This window comes from Diabrotica virgifera, chromosome 1, assembly GCF_917563875.1.
Source record: "Diabrotica virgifera virgifera chromosome 1, PGI_DIABVI_V3a".
Lineage (NCBI taxonomy): Eukaryota > Metazoa > Arthropoda > Insecta > Coleoptera > Chrysomelidae > Diabrotica > Diabrotica virgifera.
In genome coordinates this window covers 292,622,185-292,646,808 of record NC_065443.1, presented here as the reverse complement: position 1 = coordinate 292,646,808, position 24,624 = coordinate 292,622,185, and the positions used below count along the sequence as shown (strand labels likewise).

Below are 24,624 nucleotides of genomic sequence, written 5' to 3'. Positions count from 1 at the left end.
GAACAATCAAATTCCAATTTGAAGACGTTTCAAATGCCACGCCTACTACTTTGTTTTTCAATTTCGGTAGTCGCTATTCAAGGCTATTAACCATATTTATAGTTTTCTAATAAAATATTTTTAAATTATTATTTGACGAATTAATGTAAGTACTTTTTTTTCCCAATTTCGTTTGTGGTTAGCTTTCCGATAGATCAATCGCAGGATTAAATAACACGTGCGTCATCATTTTCTTTTTAATAGGATATCGAATTAACGAGAAGCCGTATTATTGTAATTATAGTATACAAAAGATACAAGTGAAATTGTCAGAAGATTTTACTTTCAAAATATACAGGGATATTCAGATGAGTTCTGAAGGATATGCTAGTGTCGATAACATAGGCGTAACCAGGGGGTGGTTTTGGAGGTTATAACCCCCCACATTTGGATGTACTTTGAGCTCTATACGCTTAAAACCATTATTATTCCATACCCCCAGAGACCTTCAAGTAGATGTAACCCCCCTTAGGATCATCCTGGTTACACCTTTGGTCGATAAAGTCTATTTGGTATTGAGAGACACTCATTAAAACTAACCAGGGCCCCCGTAACCGGGCGTGCAAAGCGTGCGGCGCACGCGGGCGTAACCCCAAAGGGACGCCAAACCGAAGGTTTGGTAAATAAGAAATATTTATTTTAAATGAGATAATCATTTTTTATATACAATTTTAATTATTTCATGAACAGCTAGAGAAATCTCAAAAATCAAATATTGTGTTATTACTGAAAAAATAATTATTCCCGTCCTGAAATGTTGAACTTAAATAGTGTGTCAAAAATATTGTGTTGTTCCTTCCTAATGTTTTTCTTTGAAGTAGATTGAATTACGCTTGGCATACCATCCAATCGATTTATGTTGTAAATTAAAGCGACACTCATAATAGTCAAATAAACATCAAATCACACCCCATGACGAGTAGAAACATAAATTAACACCCATAAAGCGCAACTTAGCAGTTTTACTCCAACAAAAACACAACTTGATGGATCAAGCAGTTTTATTAAGTGAATCTTTTACTCGAATTTATGATAATTACCCTAAAGTAAACAAATACTCTATGAATTATGATTATGTATTTGACTTGAGTATCTTTTCCCTTCTCGTCTATGCGTTTATTAGGCATAAATATTATTTACTGTTACTGGTGAACGGCTGGTTTCCTGCAGTGAAAGGTTTAAAATTTTATTTTATATTGGTGTTAATAATTACCTACGACTACGACTATTATTGCAATATCCGTTGGATTTGTTCTGCCCTGATTTTAAACTTTTGTTTTCGTGTAAAAAATATTGGACACTTTTTATCATTTTTTATCATTTTTATTATTAAGTATCATAACCATTGCATAAATTAATAAGAATTCATTTTAAATAGTCGATTATAATCGGGTTCCCTCTAATAAAATCCACAATAATTTACAATTTATTTTGAAAAAAAAAAAGAAAATAATTAAGACATTGTGTCTACGTAACTTGGAACCATATGGGAAACTTTTTTATTATTAATTTTACGGAAAAAATGTATACTTCATAAAATGCTTTGCATAGTCTAAAAACTAAATTGTGTCAATCTTCTGAGTATCAAAAATATGAATTTCGATCATAGTCTAGGCGCCAAATAGAGGTCACCGTGTCCTTTTCAATTCTGATGGACAAACTTAACGGTTTCTTATGGATTTTTGGCTGCTGATTACGAATTTCGAGGGTGGAATTCGAGGATTGCTTCGTTTTTTATTAACGAACAAATTTTATTTGAAACATTCTTTTTTTATCTCTTTTATTTATGAGCCAGAGCCTTATAAACAATTTATAAACAATTAAATTGTTTATAACAATTTTTTGACCACTCGGATCGAAATCCACCCTCGAAATTCGTAATTAGCAGCCAAAAGTCCATAAGAAACCGTTGAGTTTGTCCATCAGAATTGAAAAGGACACAGTGACCCCTGTAGAAAAAGTAGAAAAAAATGTAAGGAGAAAGGCGCAAAATGTCGCCTGTCAAAATTTTCAAAGTGTTTTAAATGTATTCATTATTTTCGAATCCTGAGAAAACTAATAAGAATTTTTAAAAATTTAAACGCAGAATGAAAGATAACGTTATTGATGAGGGCCGACAGTCCGTTAAAATAAATAAAAAGTTTCTTTTGAATTAAATATTTGCAATTATATGACTTTCTGCCTCAGTAATAATGTAGTCTTTCATTCTGGGTTGAAATTTTTCAAAAAGATTTATTAGTTTTATATGTATAGTAGATTTAAAGGGCGCTAAAATATGTCCCGCACGCGGGCGCCAATCAACCTTGCGGGGGCCCTGAAACTAACAGACAACAGATACTTCTTCTTCTTTTGGTGCCTATTCGTTTCGAATATTGGCGATCATTCTGGCTATAATTATTTTATTAACTGATGCTTTAAATAGATTAGAAGTTGTTGTTGTGGAGAACCATTTCCTCAGGTTCTTAACCATGATATTCTTCTCCCAATTCCTCGCTTTCCGAATACTTTGCCTTGAAGGATAACCTTCAGTAATCTGTATTTAGTGCCGTTTCTCATTATGTGTCCGAGATATTCTAACTTTCTCCTTTTAATGGTATACATCACCTCTCTTTCTTTCACCATTCTACGTATTACGGTCTCGTTGGTTATCTTGTCCGTCCATGATATTCTTAGGATTCGTCTGTATAACCACAACTCGAAGGCTTCTAGTTTTTTCTCCATCGCTTCAGTGAGCGTCCAGGGTTCAACTCCGTAGTATAATATTGAGAAGATATAACATCGTAGGAGCCTTACTTTCATCTCCAGATTAAGGTTGTGGCTTTTAAAGAGTTTGGCCATGTTATTGAATGCACTCCTAGCCTTTTCTATTCTACATTTTATTTCTTGTGAGTGATCCCATTGTTCATTTACTATTGTTCCAAGATAGGTATACTGTTTTACTCGGTCCACTGGTGTATTCTTGATAAGCAGTTCATCATCAACTAGCCTATATTTGTCCACTGCTGAACGTAGGCCTCCCGTAAAAATTTCCACCTATTTCTATCTTGAGCTTCTTGCATCCAATTTGTGGTGATGCGCTTGATATCATCCGTCCATCTAGTCGGTGGTCGTCCTCTGCTTCGATATGCCTCCTGCCTTGGTCGCCATTCCAGAATCTTTTTGGTCCATCTGTCATCCGTCAGTCTGGCAACATGTCCTGCCCAAGCCCATTTAGCCATGGCTATTCTTTCAACTGCCTCCGTGACTCCTGTTCTTCTTCTTCTTCTTATTTCTAGGTTCGGTACTTTATCTCTGATGGTAATACCTAACATTGATCTTTCCATAGCGCGTTGTGTAACTCTTATTTTATTTATTGTTCTTTTTGTCAGAGTTAGTGTTTCTGCACCATATGTAAGAACCGGCAAAACACACTGGTCAAAAACCTTTCTTTTTAAACAAACTGGAATATTAGACTTGAAAATGTTATTTAATCTACCGAAGGCAGCCCATGTGAGACCTATCCTTCTTTGTATTTCAGTTGTCTGGTTATATCGGCCTAAGCGAATCTCATGCCCTAGATATTTGTAAGCTATTACTTGGTCGATGCTATGACTCTCAATCTGAATTTTATCGCTGACTACAAGGTTGGTCATAAATTTTGTCTTTGAGCTGTTAATTTTAAGACCAATTGTTTTTGACACTTTATAGAGCGTGTGCAGCATTTTTGTAGCTTTATCAACTCTATTAGATATTAAAACGATGTTATCGACAAATCTTAGGTGGTTCAGATCCTCCCCGTTTATATTGATTCCCATATTATCCTCTCCTTCCATTTGCTTGAACATATATTCAAGAACAGCTGTAAACAATTTCGGGGAGATAGTATCACCCTGTCTAATTCCACGTTCTACTCTAAATTTCTTGGTATCTTCATGAAGTCGAACACAAGCTGTACCAGTTTCGTAGATACTTTTTTAATCAATAGTAGATAAGCAGTTGGGCGTCTCTAATTTTATTTTTGCTGAAGACCATAAATTTAGTTTTTGAAATATTTCAGATCACTGTCAAGAGGGAATTCCATCATCATCATCATCCAACCAATTCACGTCCACTGCTGGACATAGGTCTCCCTCAATTGTTTCCACACTTCACGGTTTTGTGCTGATTTTTGCCAGTTTTTACTAATCCGCCTGATATCATCTGCCCATCGTGTAGGCGGCCTTCCTCTACTTCATTTATCTTCTCTTGGTCTCCACTCCATCAGCTTTCGTGCCCATAGGCGTAATTAAATATTTATAGGAGCAAACCCGGATTGGCCCGTGGGCCAATCCACGTTAGCTTCTTCTTTGTTAGCTTCTTCTTCTCTTCTCGTAGCACTACAACCCCACAACCCGGGGTGGGTCTTGGGCTTGATTGGCTGCACAATTTGCTTTCATCACGGAACAGCCGTCCATGATAGTTGGGTCAGTGGATAGACCCATTTTTCTTAAATCTGACATATTATATCTCTCCATCGCATTCTTGGACGTCTTAAGGGCCTTCTTCCTGTCGGTAGTTTTTATAACATATTTTTTCTGTATCCGGCTTGGTATTCCCGTATGAAATTATGTACAAAAGGTGGTAGCCTACTTAATAGGATGTTCACAAGAACATCCACCTCCGATACTAAATTAGATCCTGAACCGTAGCCTGGATCATCAAAGAAACTGAAAAACGGGAAAACAACTTTTTAAATAGGCTCAATATTATCTCACTGGAAATTATCTATGAACTAGGCCTAATGGGAATAGCCAATTACAAAACGCGCCTCCAGACCCTCATAGGATAAGTAGCCGGAAAAGAATCGTTATGGTAGGGGAGCCCAAGCGGGGATTTTTGCAGTTACTCGAGCCCGTCAGATTATCATATGGGGAGAAACCTGGTACCCTGCAGATGTACCTCTACCATATATTGGTTCTTAACACAGGGAAGTTCGTTAAGGGGGCCGGAAAAAAATCTATCCTTAAAAATACTCGAAATTGTCAGATTAAGATAAGGTAAGTTAAGTACATGCAAAAGAGTCTACCTATATTTAAAAAATATGACAATTTGAGCGAGGCGTAAGGAAATGGGTGGGTCAAAAAGTTTCACAAAAAAAGCGAATATTTCGCGAAATGAACGTCAGATCGAAAAACTAAAAAATGCGTCTTCAATATTTTTCAAAAATCTATCGAATGGTACTAAACATGACCCCTACGGAGAGGAGTGGGGGTAAATTTAAAATTTTAAATATAAACCCCGCGATATTTCGCAAAATGAACATCAGATCGAAAAACGGCCAAATACACTTTCAAAGTGTTTTTGAAAAATCTATCGAATGGTACCAAACAAGACCCCCACGGAGGTGGGGTGGGGGGTTATTTTAAAATCTTAAATGGGACCCCCAAATTTTTATTGCAGATTTGGATTCATTACGTAAAAATAAGCAACTTTTATTCGAGACATTTTTTCGAATTATGGATAGATGGCGCTATAATCGGAAAAAACTATTGTTGGAAATGGAAAATTAAATTAAAAAATGGAAAGTCCCCTCTGAAATGGAAAATTTCACCTAAGTTTTTTTGGTTTTAGGACCTAATAATCACAAGCCAATAGGTCCCCATAACTCTCCAGTGACTGCAAATTTAGCATACTTTGCTCCCCTACCATTAATAAATTAATAATAACATAGAAATATTAACAAAATATAATAGAAAACTAAGCCTAATGGTATGTTTTTTGCCCTGTACCTATAGTATGCTTGTGTGTACGATTTTTTCTATTAACTCTGTCGAAATTACTTAACTATACTTTTTGCCCATACTCTAATCTAGTTGTTAAGAAAAAAAAACAAAGATACTGAAGTACGTTCATTTTAAACGAGATCTTAAAATAGATCTTACATTTTAACCTTATCTGATTCTTTTTGCTAGTAGATAACATCTAGTGCTTATAAAATTGATTAATATACTGATTAGTGATTAGTCAAACCGTGGCTGATTGAAGTATCAATAAACAATAGAAATTATACTGAGCGACTGGGATTCTTATTCAAATTAATGATTAATATATATTTTTATCAGAAATACTGTGATTATTGTGATTTTAGAACCACACGGATATTTCAACTTGAAACAATTAATCACTTAGATGACTACATATTTGTTTTTTCATAATATGTAATGGCAATTCTTAGAATCTCCATTATATACAATCTCCATTATATACTGTTAGTCTATTACGATGTGTTTCTTCTGTAATTGGTCTCTTAAAATAAGAAGTAGTGACATAATTCTGAAGGACATGTAATAATTATTGTTACCTTTATGTTTCTGACATTATATACGTAGAACAAAACAAGGTAGGTAAATACTCCGAGATACGGGATGTTGAATTTTTGTTTACAAACTGACGATTTATTTATTGCTCTAAAATCGGTTTTAAGAGGTAGTTATTGCTCATTTTTGACATACAATTAAGAATTTTATATTCACCATTGGCGTGCCTACGGGATGTAGGTATCTAAACTGTTTATACAGTGTAATGTGTATAAGTGATATTTCATATTTGGCAATATCCGCGATTGTTGTAGTTGACCAGCCTAAAATATCACTAGATCTTAAGAGTCCTGCGCTTGCTGTCTTCCTAGTTAGCTGGTCAGTGATGTTAATTGGTTGCCTTTATTTCCATTGTGTCCTTAAACTAGGGTGACCAAACGTCCCGTAAAAACGGGATTGTCCCGTTTTTTAACGATTTGTCCCGGAGTCCCGAAAAAGTATCTCGGGACGCATAAATGTCCCGTATTTGCGTTGGGTTGAGTTTTTGTATTTGACTATATTTTCTCTCTTTAATTTTTCTTCAATGTCTGCATTTGTGTTCATTCTTATTTCTCCCTCTTTTGTTACATTGTGGCCCAGTATTGTTCTTATTCTTTCAAATTTCAGAAGACTCTTTCTTGTTAATCGTCGTTGTTTCCATCCCATATGTAACACCAAGTCTTATTAAGGTCTTATACATATAGGTTCATATTATATTTAGAGTCTTGCTTCTCAGCAGATTTCTACCGTGTAGATGTTTTTCTGTCCTTCATAATTCTTTCGTTTGTTCTCTCTTATTTTCCGGTTTTCCCTATTTTTACTCCTAAGTAGCTAAAGATGGATACAGTTTTGAAATTTATGGTTCTGTGTTATTAGATATTTCTGAGTTTTGTCATCTTTCCCTATCGCCATGTATTTTGCTGTGAGCTGGTTTATCTCTTGTCCTATTATTCTCTTCGCTTCCTTATGTAATTTTCCAACTGCAAGTGTTATCTTCGTCTTCGCTGTGATGACTGAATCATCTGCATCTGTTACTATTTGAAGTTGATCTGTAATAATGTTTTTGTTTGCAAGTTTGTCATCCTAATGATTACAGACTATGTCAATATCTGATATTGTAAATATCAGATTAAATACTGTAGGAGAGATAGAGTCACCTTGTTTCACGCCTTTGTGTACATTAATCTCCTTAGAAGTTGTTCCGTTGTAACTGATCCTTGCTCTGGTGTTCTTTAGGCTCACTGTTAGCATATGTCTTAATTTTTTTGGGATTCCAACATTCTCTAACTGCTCCATCATTTTTGTCCGGTTGGTTGTATCAAGAGCGCTTTTGAAATCCATGAATATTAGGTGCATTTCTCTGTTGTATTCTCTCGATTTTTGAATTATTTGCTCCACTGTATGTATGGAATTAATTAATCGTCGACCTCCCCCGGTCTGAACCTGTTCTGGTATTTTCCTAATATTCGTTCAGTGCATGATTTAAGTCTTATGTTTAGTATATTTTCTAGAATGTTATAATATGTGTTATGTGTTCTTTAATAAAGTTATTGCTCTGTAATTCTTGCACTCCTCTAGATCTCCTTTTTTATATATAGGTACCTACTATAATACCTGCGTTCCAATCGGCTGATAGTCTGTTTTGTTCATATTTGTTGTATTAGTTAGTTTATTCCTTCACGTAATTTTCTTCCTCCGTATTTTTTTCCACAGTTATTTCATCTTCTGTGAAAGTTTTTCCTTAATCGTTATCTTGTACGGCCTTACTTCTTCATCGCAGTGTATTTCATTCACAGTGAATACCATTTTTTCGTAATATTCTTCCCATATGTTGCTGACCTGTCTGTCCTCAAACAAGGTTTTTCTTCTTTTGCTTTTTTAGTCCTCTTGTTTTAATGCTGGGCTTATTTTTTGCTGCTTTGACTTTTTTGTAAAATTATTGTTGTATTTGATAATTTTCTCTGTCTTTTTCAATATCCTCCAGCGAAACCAGTCATTTTTCTTCTTTTTATTTGTTGACTTGGCTTTGTTTCTCGATATTTTGTATTCTTCCCTGTTTTGTTCTGACGGATTGTTGATCCATGCCATTCTGGCGGAGTTTTAGGTATAGTTTTCTGTTTCGCAGTCTTGATCGTACGTAAATTACACATTCAAAAGTAAATTGAAAAGGATTTATAGGTCCCAAATTAGCTAAAAGATCATGTTTTAATTTCCCCTACCTGTTTGGGTATCGCTCCAAACCCTCCTTGGCAGTGGCGCACCCAGGGGGGTTTTGGGAGTTAAACCCACAAACAATACAAAAAAATTCGACGACCAACCAACCCTCTCCCCCCAGAGAAAAATTCTAGGTGCGCCACTGCTCCTTGGATGTGTCCCGTTTTTTCAAGTTTATGATTTGGTCACCCTACCTTAAACCCACCTCAGGATAATATTGTTACTATCCGAAGCTTGGGCTAGTGACTCATGACAATCCATTACTAGCCCTGATATGACCCGTGGTCTATTCAGAAGGGTTAGTAGCGCTTATCTACTGTCTGTGCAGATTATTATGGTTTTACTGGCAATACCTTTCCGGGTTATCTCTTTTGGGGCTATGGAGATACCAGCCAGTTCAGTCTGAACTACGCTGTCATTTTTGCCCATACCCCATTGTATAGTATGTATTTTCAGTGATCTGGAGTATATCCCGCATCCTAAGACTAAGAACTTGTGAATACATCCTCGTATAAACTGTTTCCCCATTTTTCTAACATATTTTAGAAAGATCTGCCACTTTTTTAAATTCTGTGAAATGTTTGTGGAAGTTTATAATATGTTTTAGTTGATTTTGTGAAACTTGTACAGCCTTGATGAATCTACCAGATTTAATGATGATTTATTACTTAATCATACCTTTTTGCCAAGTGAATGTCGGTTCGAGTATACCCACACCGACAAAAGAAGAAAACACAGACAGACGAAGGTATTTTTAATTTGCGATTGAAAGTGGCAACATCACTTGCATTCACATTAGCTTTTTACACGTCGACACAGAACTAATTCATGTATACTAATTTCCTTTTTAAGTTTTATCACCCAGCTACATTATGAAGGCACGTACGTACACTAAATGACGCTCATCAAATAAACACTTAGTATTATCATAGGTATGAACAGCTTTCTCTGCCATTAAGATTTCTGTGAATTGGATATTTAGCATAGTGTGAATGCCTTTCAAGGCGATCTCGATTCAACAATTATTAGGAACGATTTGGAAGTATGTATTGTACGTATAATTGGAGCTACATATATACCAAAAATAACAAACGGCGTTAGATTTTCGTTGTGAGCAAAACAATGTGAGCACAAAAGTACCAGCACAATTGAAGACATCAGGAAGAGAAAAACCAACAAAACTAGTTTAATTAGTTAAATTAGTTCTTTAATTTGACCATGGTAGTTTTTATTGGCGATGAATATTCGTATCCTCATTTCCTCACAAAGTCGTTGTCACAAATGTGCAATGTTTTTCAAATTTTCAATGCTGTATTCTTCTGCTGTGCGTTCTGTAATAGTTGCTTATTTCCTTGCTGTAGTTTTACTTGCATGAATGTATTTTGTTTTTCCTTATTTAGTTTCAAGCCACTGTTTTGTACAGCTTGGTATATCTGATTAAATGCATCTATCATGTCTCCCTTAGGGCCGGTTGTTCGAACGCTAATCAAGAAGTTGATTATAATCAAGTCCCCTTAACAACCATCAAATAACAAAATCCGTTGTTCGTACGCCAATTAGTTGATTGTAATCAATTATGTTAATTATCATTATCATAATTAACATAATTGATTGATTAATTAATTATTAATTAACATAACTATTAACTAATCAATTACAGTAAAACCTCCGTTAACCGAAATAATTGGGGGGGGGGAGACCGTTTCGGATAACAAGAATTTCGGTTAAAAATAACATTGTTTTTTGTATTCTTCTTGTATCAAATTACATAGTATTGAAGAGATATAGCTGCAAAACATCGTTGTCAGGAAAATAGGAAGGAAAATACAACAGAAAATAGAAGATTTCTTAAAAAACACTCCAAACATGTTCATTTTCCTTAATTTTATTGCTTTTTTTTTTAATTTACTGTTTATTGACGAAATTATTGAAACTGTCAGCCATTTCGGTTAAACGATGTTTCGGTTAAAAAGGTTTCGGTTAACGGAGGTTTTACTGTAATCTCATAATTGTAATCAATTATGTTTTCAGCAACCCAAGTTGACATTGGCAGTTGGTGACAGTAATTAACTACCTATTTGATAATGATCAGTGAACAACGGGCCCTTTCTTGCGAGTATGTCGACATCATCTGCAAAGGTTTGCACTTGCATGGTTTTGTTAATTATCGATCTTCGAATATTGACTGTCTAGTCTCTTAATATTTTCTCAAGGGTCAAATTGAGTAGTATGCATGACAAGATACTGTCATAGTCCCTTCTTGACATATTCGTTTTAATATTTCGTTTTATATCCAGATTCTACTTTCCACCTTTAGTGTTTCTTTGACCATATTATTAGTTGTGTAGGTATTTTAAATACTTAATCATGCCATCGCTTGGATTAGAATTTCTCGATTCATATTATTGTGAAATTGTGAAAATGGTTTGTGTCGATGTTGCAGTCACTTGTTGTTTCGAGGATCTGTCGTATAACAAATATCTGGTCTACTGTTAACTTTTTCCTGCAAAAGCGATATTACATTTGCCAACTATTTTTTCCAGTAGGTAGTTTCAACATTCCAAAGTGCGGATCTGTCTTTGACCTGAAGCCAACAGTAGAAATAATTATAAAATCATTTTCCCAAAGACTGAGTTTCACACGAAATATTCAAATGGTGAGAATGTCGTTAATTTTAGAAAAAGGCGATAACAGAACGTAAGACGAGAAAGGAAGAAACTATTAAGCACAAGTAGCTGTAGATGCGCGGTAAATGAAAATTTAAAGATAAGTACCTACTAAAATCATGTTAAATTGATTACAGACCTACAATTATTACAAATAAGACTGCAAAATATAGATACGAAAGGATGCGAGAATTATTTAAATACCTGCATCGCAAAAATTAGAGGAAATGGTAAAGATGGTCCCATAAATAAAAGCTGGAATTACCAAAGCAAATACGAAATATGGAAAGATGAGAAGATCAAAGCATATCTCTATACATATAGAGATATACTTTAATATTCTCGATATCTTTTCTATCATATTCTATATCTTCTTCTGTACAGGGTGTTTGATTAGTGGGGTAAAACTCAATAGATCCGCTATAGTAATAGATAGCAATAAAAGTTAATAACAAAAATTGTAGACAACTTTGAGATTCATATTACAAAATTAGTTAGAATGTTACAGGGTGTTCGATAACCTAGTGGCAGACCAAACTTATGTTTTTTTTAATGGAACACCCTCTATTTTATTTTATATTTGAAATCTCCTTAACTGCCCCATCACAAAAATATAAAGGTTGTTATGTTATATAGGGTATGTACAAAGTTATAACCAATTTTATATGAAAATCGTAACAAGTTCAACATTCTGTATAAATAAAAATAAGCACAACAGAAATGGTTTATTGGTGCCATATTTTTTTATTGGTTGTCAAAATTTTCAAAAATGATTGATGCTGCTAATTTTCTTTATATCAAATACAGGGTGAGTCAAAACGCAAGTACATCATTTTCTCAGTAATTTTAAATGAAACACCCTGTATTTTATATCACTATTGAAAAGTACCATTACCGTACTTTATTTTTTATATAATATTCCCTGTGTCTAAATTTATTAGTTTTCGAGATATTTTCATTTTTCAGAGCAAATTATTAATTAGGTGTCTAAATGTTTCCAAATTATAAGTAAGCTGACTGAACCGTTTTTATGAAACGTAGCTTCATCTCCAAATCGTACATTATCCAAGAAATCTATCTGTTGATTGATTTTATCTAAGGCCCATTCACAAAATAATATTCTCTTTTCAAAATCTTCCTGAATTAATTCTTGGTGCATTTGAATGTGGTAAGGGTGCATTCTGTTTTTTTGCAAGAATTTTTTGCACAGAGTAGTAAGTTTGTTGGTTTTCTTTGGAAATATTTCGATTACTTGTATGTGGATCTTCAGTAACTGCCAGCAACACATCTATTTCGTTTTCCTCTGTTATAGTACTTTTTGTTCGTTTGTGTTTTTCATACCTAACTTAACCAGTGCGGTTAAACCGATTATTCAATCTTTCAAAAATTACTTTTGTAGGTTGTCGTCTTCCAGGGAACCGCTCATGATAAATTCTTATTGATAATAATGCATTTTTATTGCACTCCCCCAATATCAGGCCAGATTTACCTACCATTTCCTCAACAGTAAAATTCATCTCAACTATTTAATAAGACAATAACAGTTTTATCACGATGAACTGCTAGTTTTCGACCACTCAGTCATGGCTTACTTAAAATTTGGAAAAATTTAGACACTTATTAATAATTTGCTCTGAAAAATGAAAATATCTCGACAACTAATAAATTTAGACATAGGGAATGTTACATAAAAATATAAGTATGGTAATGGTACTTTTCAATAGTGATATAAAATATAGGGTGTTCTATTTAAAATTACTGAGAAAATAATGTACTTGCGTTCTGACTCACCCTGTATTCGGTATAAAGAAAATTAGCATTATTAATCAGTGTTGAAAACAATCAGGCAACACAAAAAAATTTATTTCACATGTTAATTTCAAAATATGCAATATTTTTGTCCGTGAGTGTTCTATTTATGTTATTTATGTTAAGGTACTCACGATTTTCATCTGGGGATTCCATGGAGTCGCTTCGCAACTGCATTATCAAACAGTAAACAAAAAGGCACTATCATCACTTGTGTCCTACGTACATTGTGAAATCTGAAACAAAACAAAACGATAGGTCAAAAATATTTTCAGTATTTGTTTATGTTTACAATGTAGATTTTATATTTCAAAAAGGTGGTTACCCCTTAAAGACCTGCCCACAGTGTGACCGGAAAGATCTTTTGTTTCCGGAAACATCTCTGTAGCCTGGTTTCAAAGATGGCCAACTCCATTTAGCAAAATTTTCAGTATAGGTAAAAGACTGTTTAAACTACTTCCACACAATTGGTACTGTTGATTTTTTTTTGTTGATTAATAATTATTTCCAGAGCATCTTGGAATAATAATATTGCTTTTTACTGTAGTTAAAGGGATATTTAACGTTGAAATATGGAGTTGGCCGTGTTTGTAACCAACATGTGGAGATAGTCGTTTTTGTCACCAAAAATATTGCTGATGGTGTCGCGGATATCTTAAGTCAGCAGTAAAATATCAGTCACAATGCATTAGGGCTTGCTAAATACTAAAGATTTTTTTGGTGAAAATAAACAAAGTTGAAATATGTGTTAAAAATATTCATAGATAATTTATTGAGCTAATACAATATTTGTCAATAAAATTTAAAATTCCGATCAATAAAATAACAACAAAAGTTCTTTGGAACTTGCTTGATCGGTAGACAATATCCGAATCTTACAACAATTCTGAATTAAAAATCCACTACAACTTGGTTGACTTCCATGACTTCAACACTGTTTCACCTGAGGCGGTGAGGTCACGTGACAGAATGAAGCCATCTGATCTGATTGGTGCTTTGTGGAGATGGCTGTTTTTGTCACCAACATATTTCAGAGCCGGCCGATTTTGTAACCAAGGGTATTATTCAAACGCAGTTTTAAAATTGTTCTGGCCATTTTTGACACCAAAACTCTTTAGATTTGGATTCCCCATGTTATTTTACACAAGAATCAGTCAATATCTGAATTTTCAAAAAAATGGAGTTGGCCATCTCCGAAACTAGGATACAGATTACAGATCTACATAATATGTCTTATAGCAAAAGATCGAGTTGTTACCTGATCAGGCTCTATAGAGAGCTATTGTATCAATTTTACGAAATAAAAGGCAGATATCGTGCACTCAGTTTTATTTAATCTTGCCCAATTATACTTTCGCTCCTAGAGCATCTTCAGGAGCATTTCGTCAAAAAAAGGAAGGTATCCTCGAGTGTCATTAAATTGTCTGAGTGGTGGCAAGTTAAATTATCTAACAGATACTTAACGTACACTACACGAAGGACAAACAGATAAATTGAGTGCCGGTACTTGGGTACTTCCGGTACTTGGGTAATTGTACATTGTACAATTGTACAATATTGTATCTCCATCTTCAAAATGAAGAAGTAGCCAAGTACCGGCACTTAATTTATCTGTTTGTCCTTCGTGTAGTGTACGTTAAGTATTTGTTAACTGTTAATTAAGTTGCCACCACACAGACAATTAATGACATTCGAGGATACCTTCCTTTTTTGACGAAATATCCCTGAAGATGCTGTAGGAGCAAAAGTATACTTGGGCAAGATTAAATAAAACTCAGCGCTCGATATCTGCCTTTTATTTCGTAAAATTCATATTATATTCGAGCATTCCATCCAACACTTCCTATTTTAATTTTCTATCAATTGTAGACAATTTGTTCTGCCATTTCCACTGACTTCTCGCAGAATCAAAAAATATTGGTCAGTTTTAAGCTCAAATTTGGATTTATTTATTTGCTAGGATGACATGTGTAGAAGGTTCACAAATAGTGCAGTCACTGGAGGTGGATATGAGCAATTACCTCCGATTTCGTTGAACCTCCATAGATTTGCATGAAAATTGGTGAGTGGTTAGAGGATATCTCAAGGAACAAAGGTGACATGGTGCCAACTTGCGCTTTTACCCTGGGGGTGGATGCCACCCCATCTCGGGGGTGAAAATTATTTTATTGAAAATAACCCCATAATTAATGAGGGTTATTTAGATAGAGGGACAAATTCTAAGCAAAATTTGTTATATAAAGATATTAGAATAAATCAAAACTTTTTGAGTTATTGAAGATCAAAGATTTCAATTTTTCTTGAGAAAAATGCATGTTTTTAACCGATTTTTCATCAATAACTCAAACACTATAAGTTTTTGCAAAAAAGTTAATATTACCAAAATTGAAGCTAATAAAAAATTAAATAAATTATTTACTAGAAAAACCTTTTAGTGTTAACTAAAAGTGAGTTATAGTTAATTAAATATATTATATTTTTTTTCAGCGAGTAAAAAAATCTAAGTATTCAAGCTGAAATAACGGGAAAATGATGCATTTTATAACATAAACATATTAAACATTTGTCAAAATACTTAAAAATATCTCTTAAATGAGCCCCGAACATATTGATAGCATTAAAATGTATGCACCAAAACTTTTTCAAAATTTATTTTTTTAATTTTTCCAAAAAATGTTATTGTTTTTTTTTTAATAACTCCGTTTATTTTTAAGATATCAGGTTTATGTAAAAACCGTTTGGAAGATAATTCCAAGGGCTATTTAACCACGTTGAATTTAATCTTTTAGACCCCTCACTTTTTTAAAAATAAAAGGTTAAATGGCCCCGGTTGCATGGTTTTCGCAGCAAAATTTAAGATTTAAACGTTTCTAGTTCGGTTATTTATTACCCTATGGAAATAGTAAAACAGGTAAAATATTTGACACAGAATAAACAAAATTTTTGTATTTATCATTTTTTACGTATATGTATTGAGTATTTTTGGAGTTAAAAGAATATGAAAATTGCAATAGTTTTAAAAATTATGATTTTTTTAAATTATATCTTTTTTTCAAAAATATGCATTCTTAACCGGTCAAAATGATTGAAATCATTACTTATGCTAATATAAAAAAGTTATTGTAAGGATTATTATAAATTTTAATTTTTTGTGGAAATGGCGTATGTTTTATTTTTCACTTTTTCCTAAAAAATTCGAAAGGGTTCTTTTATTTTCATCATAACTTGCTTAATTTTGACGCTATTAACTTGTTCTGAAGCTCATATAATAGGTATTCCGGAATACGTTGACAAATGATTAGCAGGTATATTTTATACATTTCATCGTTTTCCCGTTATTTAAGTTTGAATACTTAGATATGAGTACTAGTCGAAAAAAATACACATTCAATTGCCAATAACTCACTTTGAACTAACATTAGTTTAGTTCTTTAAGTGAGGAATGTATTCAGTTTTTTATTATCATCAATTTCAGTAATAATAACTATTTTGTAAAAGCTCATAGTTTTTGAGTTATACGTGAAAAACCGATTTAAAACATGCATTTTTTTTACGAAAAATTAAAATCTTTGGTCTGTAATAACTCAAAAAGTGTTGATTTATATTATTAACTTCTTATTACAAATTTTGCTTATAATTTGTCCCTCTATCGGCTTATGATATTATTTTTAATAAAATAATTTTCACCCTCGAGAAGGGGTGGCATCCACCCCCAGGGTAAAAGCGCAAGTTGGCATTATATCACCTTTGTTCCTTGAGTTATCCTCTAATTACGCACCAATTTTCATGAAAATCGATAGACGTTCAACGAAATCGGAGGTGAAAACCTTCAGTGACTCCACTAAGTGCCTTTATTATCCTGATGGCCTCTTAAAAAATGACTGTAAAGTAATAAAAATAATCCTCCCTTATAAATCTTTCATTGTTGAAATGTAAGTTATCAGGACCGACTTAAGGGGGGAGATTGCGGTATATATTTTGAAATTTTCGATTTCTTTTATTATTTTAAATAAGAGTACATAACTTCAAGAATATTCTTTGAAAATTTTAGATTGATCGGATCAAAATTACCGGAAATATAAGATATTATTGAATATAAAGTAGACTTGCAGCAGCTTTGTGCCAGCGCGCTTAAACAATCGTTAAAACAATTGGACAGCGTTACCTCGAGAAACTCATAGGCTAATAAAATCTTTTTGAATTTTTTATTTCACATGATCTAATGACGATTTCTGATGTCCACCGCAAAATCCGTTTTTGATATCTGTAAAAATTTGCCACCGTTGGATTATTTTTCAATATTTTGACTTGAACTTTTTTGAATTGTACTGAATATAATTATTGAGTTTAAAAATAAAATAATTTTACCATAGTTTCAAAAAAAAATTCACAAAAATGTGCTTCAAATTTTAATTTCAACCCTTACCCTCCTCCCTTAATTCCTAAATAAATACGGGATATTTCGCATAAAATTCGTACAGTCTTTGTACGAATTTGGACTCAGCACGACCCTTTTAAAAGTTCAAAGCTTCTTAAACCCCCGCTGTGCTTATTGCTTGGTTGACAGTTTACCATAATCATGTATAAGTCTAGGCACTATAATTGTGAACCTGGTATACATACAACAATCCTGAAATCGACTAAATACAATTTACAAAATTCACAAGGAAAGAACTTTCCCTGTATACCATTAATCACAAAAATATTGTTAGCCCAGGAACCGAAGCTTTTCACCTCGCAATTTTTACAGAATGGATTGATTTGCTTGAAAATTTGAGAATAAGTAGTGGACGGTCCAAGGATCAAAATCTATATTATGCCGAAAGGCGCTTTTACCATGGGGGTGGTTGCCACCCCACCTCGGGGATGGAAATTTTTTATTATATTTTGACCGCAAAAGTCGATAAATGACTTAGTCGACAAAAAATGTCCTATACATTTTTTTGATAAAATTAATAGTTTTCGATTTATCCGCTATTGAAAGTGTTAGTTTTATATCGAAAAAATCAATGTTTTTCGATATTATATTCATTTACGATTTACTTAATATTTGGCGTAGAAAAATTTTTTTCAAACCCAATTCTTGGGAATTAAATAACCTACAATTTCATATTTAAACATTTTTTTCGTATCTCTAATGCTAATCTTTCTATTCTGAAGAAAATGGCATTTTTTACCAAACTACAAAAATTCATTATTCGCTTTTAACTCCAGTTTTTAAAAAACTAATCATTTAAGTCAGTCAAACTTTGGAATCTATTAATAATATATAAATAAAGAAGCATAAATAGGGCCAATGACTAAAAACACCGTTAACTTACATTATTATGCTTCCAATTGGATTCCTCCTTTTTTTTTTCAAGAAAATATATTGATTTTTTAACCCTAATTTAACTTTTTTATTTTTTATCGTAGAAAGTTCCTTTTAAAATCCTCAGTCGCAAAAAGAGGTGACTTTGAAAGGGTTGGTAAAGGTGGTTTTTGCATGTTATTATTGTACAAGTTTTAATTATTTACCAAAGCATTTATATTATTTAAACAGCATTTTTTACCAAAATACAAAAATTCGTTATTCGCTGTTAACTCCATTTTTCTAAAAACTAATCATTCTAAGCCGGTTAAACATCTAGAACCTATTAATAATAAATATATAAAGAAGACCAAACAAGATCAATGACTAATTTTAATCAGGGTGGTGAGTAGAGAGAAGTTTCCGATCACTTTTTCGAAAAAAATAAAGACTGACTTTCTTTTTATTATAAGTCACTTAATTTTTGAGCTAGAGACTATTTTTTTATTTCTGGAGATAGACCTTTTTAAATACTTTAAACTAGTTTCAACAAGTTATCCTCTAAAAATGCACAGTTTTCCCGTCTTTTGACTTTGAAACTACAATATTTAGAATTTGACGAAGGAGAGCTTACATATAATAAAGTATAGCTCGATTACTATTGGTCTTAAAGAAATTAAAAAAAAACCGTTTTGTTAATTTTTTCAAAAGGTACATTTTTGTTAAGTAAAGTTGTTTTGATAAAACGAAAACTTTTTGAGTTATTAGCAGAAAACTGATTAAAACATTGATTTTTTCGATATAAAATTAACACTTTCGATAGCGAATAAATCGAAAACTATTAATTTTATAAAAAAAATTATAGAACGTTTTTTGCTTAGAATGAATGTTTTTACCAACTTTTGCGGTCAAAATATAATAAAAAATGTCCACCCCCAGATGGGGCGGTAACCACCCCCATGGTAAAAGCGCCTTTCGGCATAATATAGATTTTAATCCTTGGACTATCCACTACTTATTCTCAAATTTTCAAGCAAATCGATCCATTCTGTAAAAATTGCGAGGTTTTGTCCTATTTTAAGCTTCATTACATACTTGGACTATGTGAATAATGCCATCAATCAAAAATAATGTTCAGTTGCCATTCACAATTCTTAACGTATGGACATATGTACAGATCCACCTGATCAGCAACCCACGTGGTGTGGGGGAGTCAAGCGGTCCCAAAAGTACACGTTTAGTAATGTTATCCATCGTTTTAAATTTTAATTTGCAATGGAAATTAAACACATTTTCATACAATTTAAAGGATTTATACCCAGGTATTTTCGGTGGCTCAGCTTGTGATTAACCTGTACTAGCACTGATGACGTTCTGTGATTTGATGTAGCCCTTGAAGGGATTTTAATAAAATTATATACCTTTTATGAAGGATTTTCAATAAAAAATTTTAATACACAATTTATTCTACATCCAACATAGGTACACTACAACACACTCGATTGTTATCTGATTTCTATATATTATTATTTATAACCTAACTAGAATACACAACAATAGGACGGCCTTTCTGTTTATAGACAGTGATGTCATTCCTTCTAAAAATGACCCCTTAGATAGAATATTAAAGTGTTTCCTGTTGAATTACTAATTTCCTGTCTATTAAACAGTCTAGCTTGAAAGGACGACCGACGGTTGGTGGGAACAGGTGCTTCAGGGGCGCCAGTGGTGTGTGACTCGCAGGGAAACAGGATACACCTGTTTCCATTCGGATAGTGTAACAGAATTTCAAGGAAGTCAATATCCACAAGGGGTTTTGTTTAAGGTAAGTAATACGCGAAATGCAGTGTAATACACCTATTCAACATTAATATTTTTCGAGGGGGAAAACTACTTGTAGAATGATTGTAAGAGAGCAAAGAAATAAAAAAATGTGAGAATAAATATAATATTCATAAGAACTAGTCAGGGCGATATTTTTTGGCCATTATTCAATTTTATCTAATTACACGAGCATAATCTACACGCTTATGTGGAAGAGGCAATTTCTGTTTTTTTGCAATTTTTCTTCTCTTTCACTTTCTTTTCCATGTTTCCTTTAACCATTTTTTGTTTATTTCTACCTGTGCTTTCCAAAATTTTGCTACCTGTCTGGTTATCTTCAATGTTTAATTCGAGGGTACCTAATTTGCTATCGTTTGCGTAGCGAAAAAGTGAAGACGGAAGTAAAGGAGGAATTCGAATTAGCGACGAAGAAAGAAGAGGAAAGTACTAACAGTACTAAAAATATTTCTAAAATGGACTATTTAGAAGATGTCGTAAGCTGTTTAAAAACACGATTTTAAAAGGCAAGGTCAGAATTTTCTTACCAATCGATTGAGATGATGGTAAAATTCAAAGTCCGTCATCTTTCAAACAATCCTAACAATCCATACTTAACAAAACAATCAAGAGCGGTATCAAACTACGGCAATGATGCAATTCCATGACTGATTATATAGTATACGACTTTAAAATTTACTCCAGTAAAGAAATCACACCAATATATGGGACTCTTGGAGAGAGTATATCATGGAATAATGTCGAATTTCCAGTCGTAGGTAGGTACATACAAAAAAAAATAGGCAAAAAAGTGAACTTTTAATTGCCCTGAACCTACTGTATTTTACAATATTACAATAAATATATGGGACGAGTTGATATCAAAAGATAACCACCTATGATTTAGACAGAAAATCCATGTAGATAATATTTTCGATTATATAAAAAGAAATTTTTTTCGGAAATTCAGAATCAAAGAAAGAAAGTTCCCCTTCCTAATTATTTAGCACGTTTAGCTGAGCAGTTGATATGATTTTAGAGATCCAAAGCCAAAATTAAAAGAAGAATCACTGATCATTCAGATAGGTACACAAAAATGCAAAAACTTATAATATTATAGATCACCTACAACACAAGAAGATGTTTCAGTTGTTCCCAAAAGAAAAAAGAAAGCCGTACAAAAACTTGTGTTAGATGCAATGTACCTTTATACGAAAACTGTTTTTTTGAAATTCAACTTATGGTAGGGGAGCCCAAGAGGGAATTTTTGCAGTTACATACTCGAGCGCGTCAGATTATCACATATGGAGAAACCCTGTACCCTGTAAATGTATCCCTCCATATATTGGCGCTTAATACATGGAGAGTTCGTTAAGGGGTGTCCGAAAAATCTATCCTTAGAAAAACTCGAAATCGTCAGATTAAGACAAGGTAAGTTAAGTACATGCAAAAGAGTGTATATTTCAACGATCTGACGATTTGAGCGGGGCGTAAGGAAATGGGTGAATCACAAAAAAAGCGAATATTTCGCGAAATCTATCGAATGGTATCAAACAAGACCCCCATGGATAAGGGTGGGGGGTAAATTTAAAATTTTAAATACGAACTCCGCCATATTTTGCGAAATAAACATCAGATCGAAAATCTGCAAAATATACGTATTCAATATTTTTGAAAAATCTATCGAATGGCACCAAACACGACCCTCCACGGAGGTGGGGTGCGGGTTTACTTAAAAATCTTAAATAGGAGCCCCAATTTTTTATTGCAGATTTGGATTCTCTACGTAAAAATAAGCAACCTTTATTCGACACATTTTTTCGAATTATGGATAGATGGCGCTATAATCGAGAAAAATGATTGTTGGAAATGGAAAATTATTATGGGAAACTTAACTTGACTTTTTTTGGTTTTAGGACCTACTCTTTACAACCCAATAGGTCCCCATAACGCTCGAGTAACTGCAAATTTAGCATACTTTCTTCCCTCCCCTACTTTTATAATGCAATGCAATTATAGCTTATATTTTAATAAAAATTTCTGTTATAAGTACTCTTTTTATTATTGATGGGACCCTAGAAACCCAGTTAAAACTACTGACGTGGAAATTTTACTACTATATACATAATAAATCATATAATAACCAAATATCAATCAATAAATCAAATATTTTGTTCATAAAAGTGAATAGTTTCAGTCCCTAGCATGTAGAAATTAATTCAGTAGTGAAAGATAATCTAATATTTTAATAAACATTGTATTCTCTATTTTTAAAAATAGCCATAAAACCGTTTTTTTCAATATTAATTTTTAAATTCCATACAAATATACAGTAGAAATATAAAAGCCGTCACAAGAGTCAAGAGTCTGTTTTCAGCTCAGTAAGAGCTTATTCATTTTGCTTAGAACTTAGAAGAGGAAATAATGAAAGGAAAAGTATAAAGTCTATAGGTATCTAAATGTGCACAGGGAATTATAGCGTTATTGCTGATTAGATTAGATTTAAAAATGAACAGCATTAGTCAAGAAATTTTTCATTAGTTTTATTTTTGGTTACGCCACTGGATATCATCTACCTGCGGAAAAAAAATTTGAATAATTTATTATGTATATTTGTCCTTGGGAGAGTTAGACGATTGTTACATAATTAATGCATCCACCATTCCCAAATTTTCGATAAATCTTCAAATAAGCATCTTGTTGAAGCGATTAAAAATAGCATTTGAATGTATCTATTTTGGAGTTTCCTGTAGGAAGTTAGTAGAGGATCCATTATTGTCTACACCAAATGTTTTTCAAAACAATGAAGTAAATCAGGCCCGTTCCGACCCGGTGGTGTAAGGGGTGCGAAGCACCCGGGCGGAAAAAACAAGGGGACGGCGCGAGCCGCCCTATACAGGGTGTTCTGAAAAGATTGGTCATAAATTATACCACAGATTCTGGGGTCAAAAATAGGTTGATTGAACCTCACTTACCTATATACAATAGTGCACACAAAAAAAGTTACAGCCCTTTGAAGTTACAAACTGAAAATCGATTTTTTTTTCATATATCGAAAACTCTTAGAGATTTTTTATTGAAAATGGACATGTGACATTCTCATAGTAGCAACATCTTAAAAAAAAAATTAAAGTGAAATTTGTGCGCCCCATAAAAATTTTATGGGGGTTTTGTTCCCTTAAACCCCCCCCCCCCCCCCAAACTTTTGTGTATGTTCCAATTAAATTATTATTGTTGCACCATTAGGTAAACACATTATTTTTAAAACTTTTTTGCTTCTTAGTACTTTTTCGATAAGCCAGTGTTTATCGAGATATTTTGAATATTTGTCGAATCCACCACATATTTGTATATGGTTAAGTACGATTATGGAGAGCTGTTAATAATTGAAAATTTATTTATAATTTACATTATTAGGTATATTTTGAAAAAGAAGCCACATCTCGATAAAAGGTGACTTATCAAAAAAAGACTAAGAGGCAAAAAGTTTTAAAAACACTGTGTTTACCTAATGGTACCACAATAATAGTTTAATTGGAACGTACACAAATATTTGGGGGGTTTAAAGGAACAAAACCCCCATAAAAATTTTATGTAAACATATTAAAAAAGAAGCCGCATCTCGATAAAAACTGGCTTATCTAAAAAATACCAAGAGGCAAAAAAGTTTTAGAAACGTTGTGTTTCACTAATGGTACCACAATAATGAATTAATTGGAACGTACACAAAAGTTTGGGGGGGTTTAAGGGAACAAAACCCCCATAAAATTTTTATGGGGTTGACAAATTTCACTATAATTTTGTTTTAAGATGTTCCTGTTTTAAGATGTTCCGCATGTTCATTTTCAATAAAAAATCTCTAATAGTTTTGAATATATTGAAAAAAATCGATTTTCATTTTGTAACTTCAAAGGGCTTTAACTTTTTTTATGAGCACATTTGTATTAAGGTAAGTTAGGTTCAATCGAACTATTTTTGACCCCAAAATGTGTGGTATAATTTATGACCAATCTTTTCGGGACACCCTGTATATTGAGAACAACTGATTATAAAAATTATAAAAACATAAATATATGATTATAGTTGTTAGTAGGTAACAGAAAGTTTCAATTTAAGAAAATAAATTGTAATTGTATATTTAGTATATTTGTATTGTATATTTAGGGAAATTTAAATTTTTATATAGGTATACAACTTCAGAAGCAGAGACAAAATCGGTCAGAACATCACCATGGATGACTTTAACTTTGAGCGCGTTAGAGAATTTAAGTATCTTGAAACAACAATAACTGAAGGCAATAACGGATCACAAGAAATAAACAATAGGATACTGTCCGGCACTAGATGTCTTTTGCCCTCCAAAACCTTATAAAATCGAAACACCTAACAAGACGTACGAAGATACAAGTGTATAAAACAATCATATGACCCGTTGTGATGTATGGAAGCGAAACGTGGACGATAGCAAAGG

At 33.0% G+C, this 24,624-nt stretch overlaps 1 protein-coding gene across 4 annotated transcripts in view; it reads right to left on the bottom strand.

The window, feature by feature from the left end:
* LOC114328948 (echinoderm microtubule-associated protein-like 2) overlaps nucleotides 1-24,624 on the bottom strand; it is a 128,903-nt gene that overhangs the window by 82,626 nt on the left and 21,653 nt on the right. For all 4 annotated transcript variants that reach the window (XM_028277935.2, XM_028277938.2, XM_028277937.2 and 1 more), the window contains exon 2: nucleotides 13,177-13,278. In XM_028277935.2, coding sequence (XP_028133736.1) covers nucleotides 13,177-13,219 — 43 coding nt within the window. In that variant the 5' untranslated portion in view covers nucleotides 13,220-13,278. The remainder of the gene's footprint in view (nucleotides 1-13,176; nucleotides 13,279-24,624) is intronic.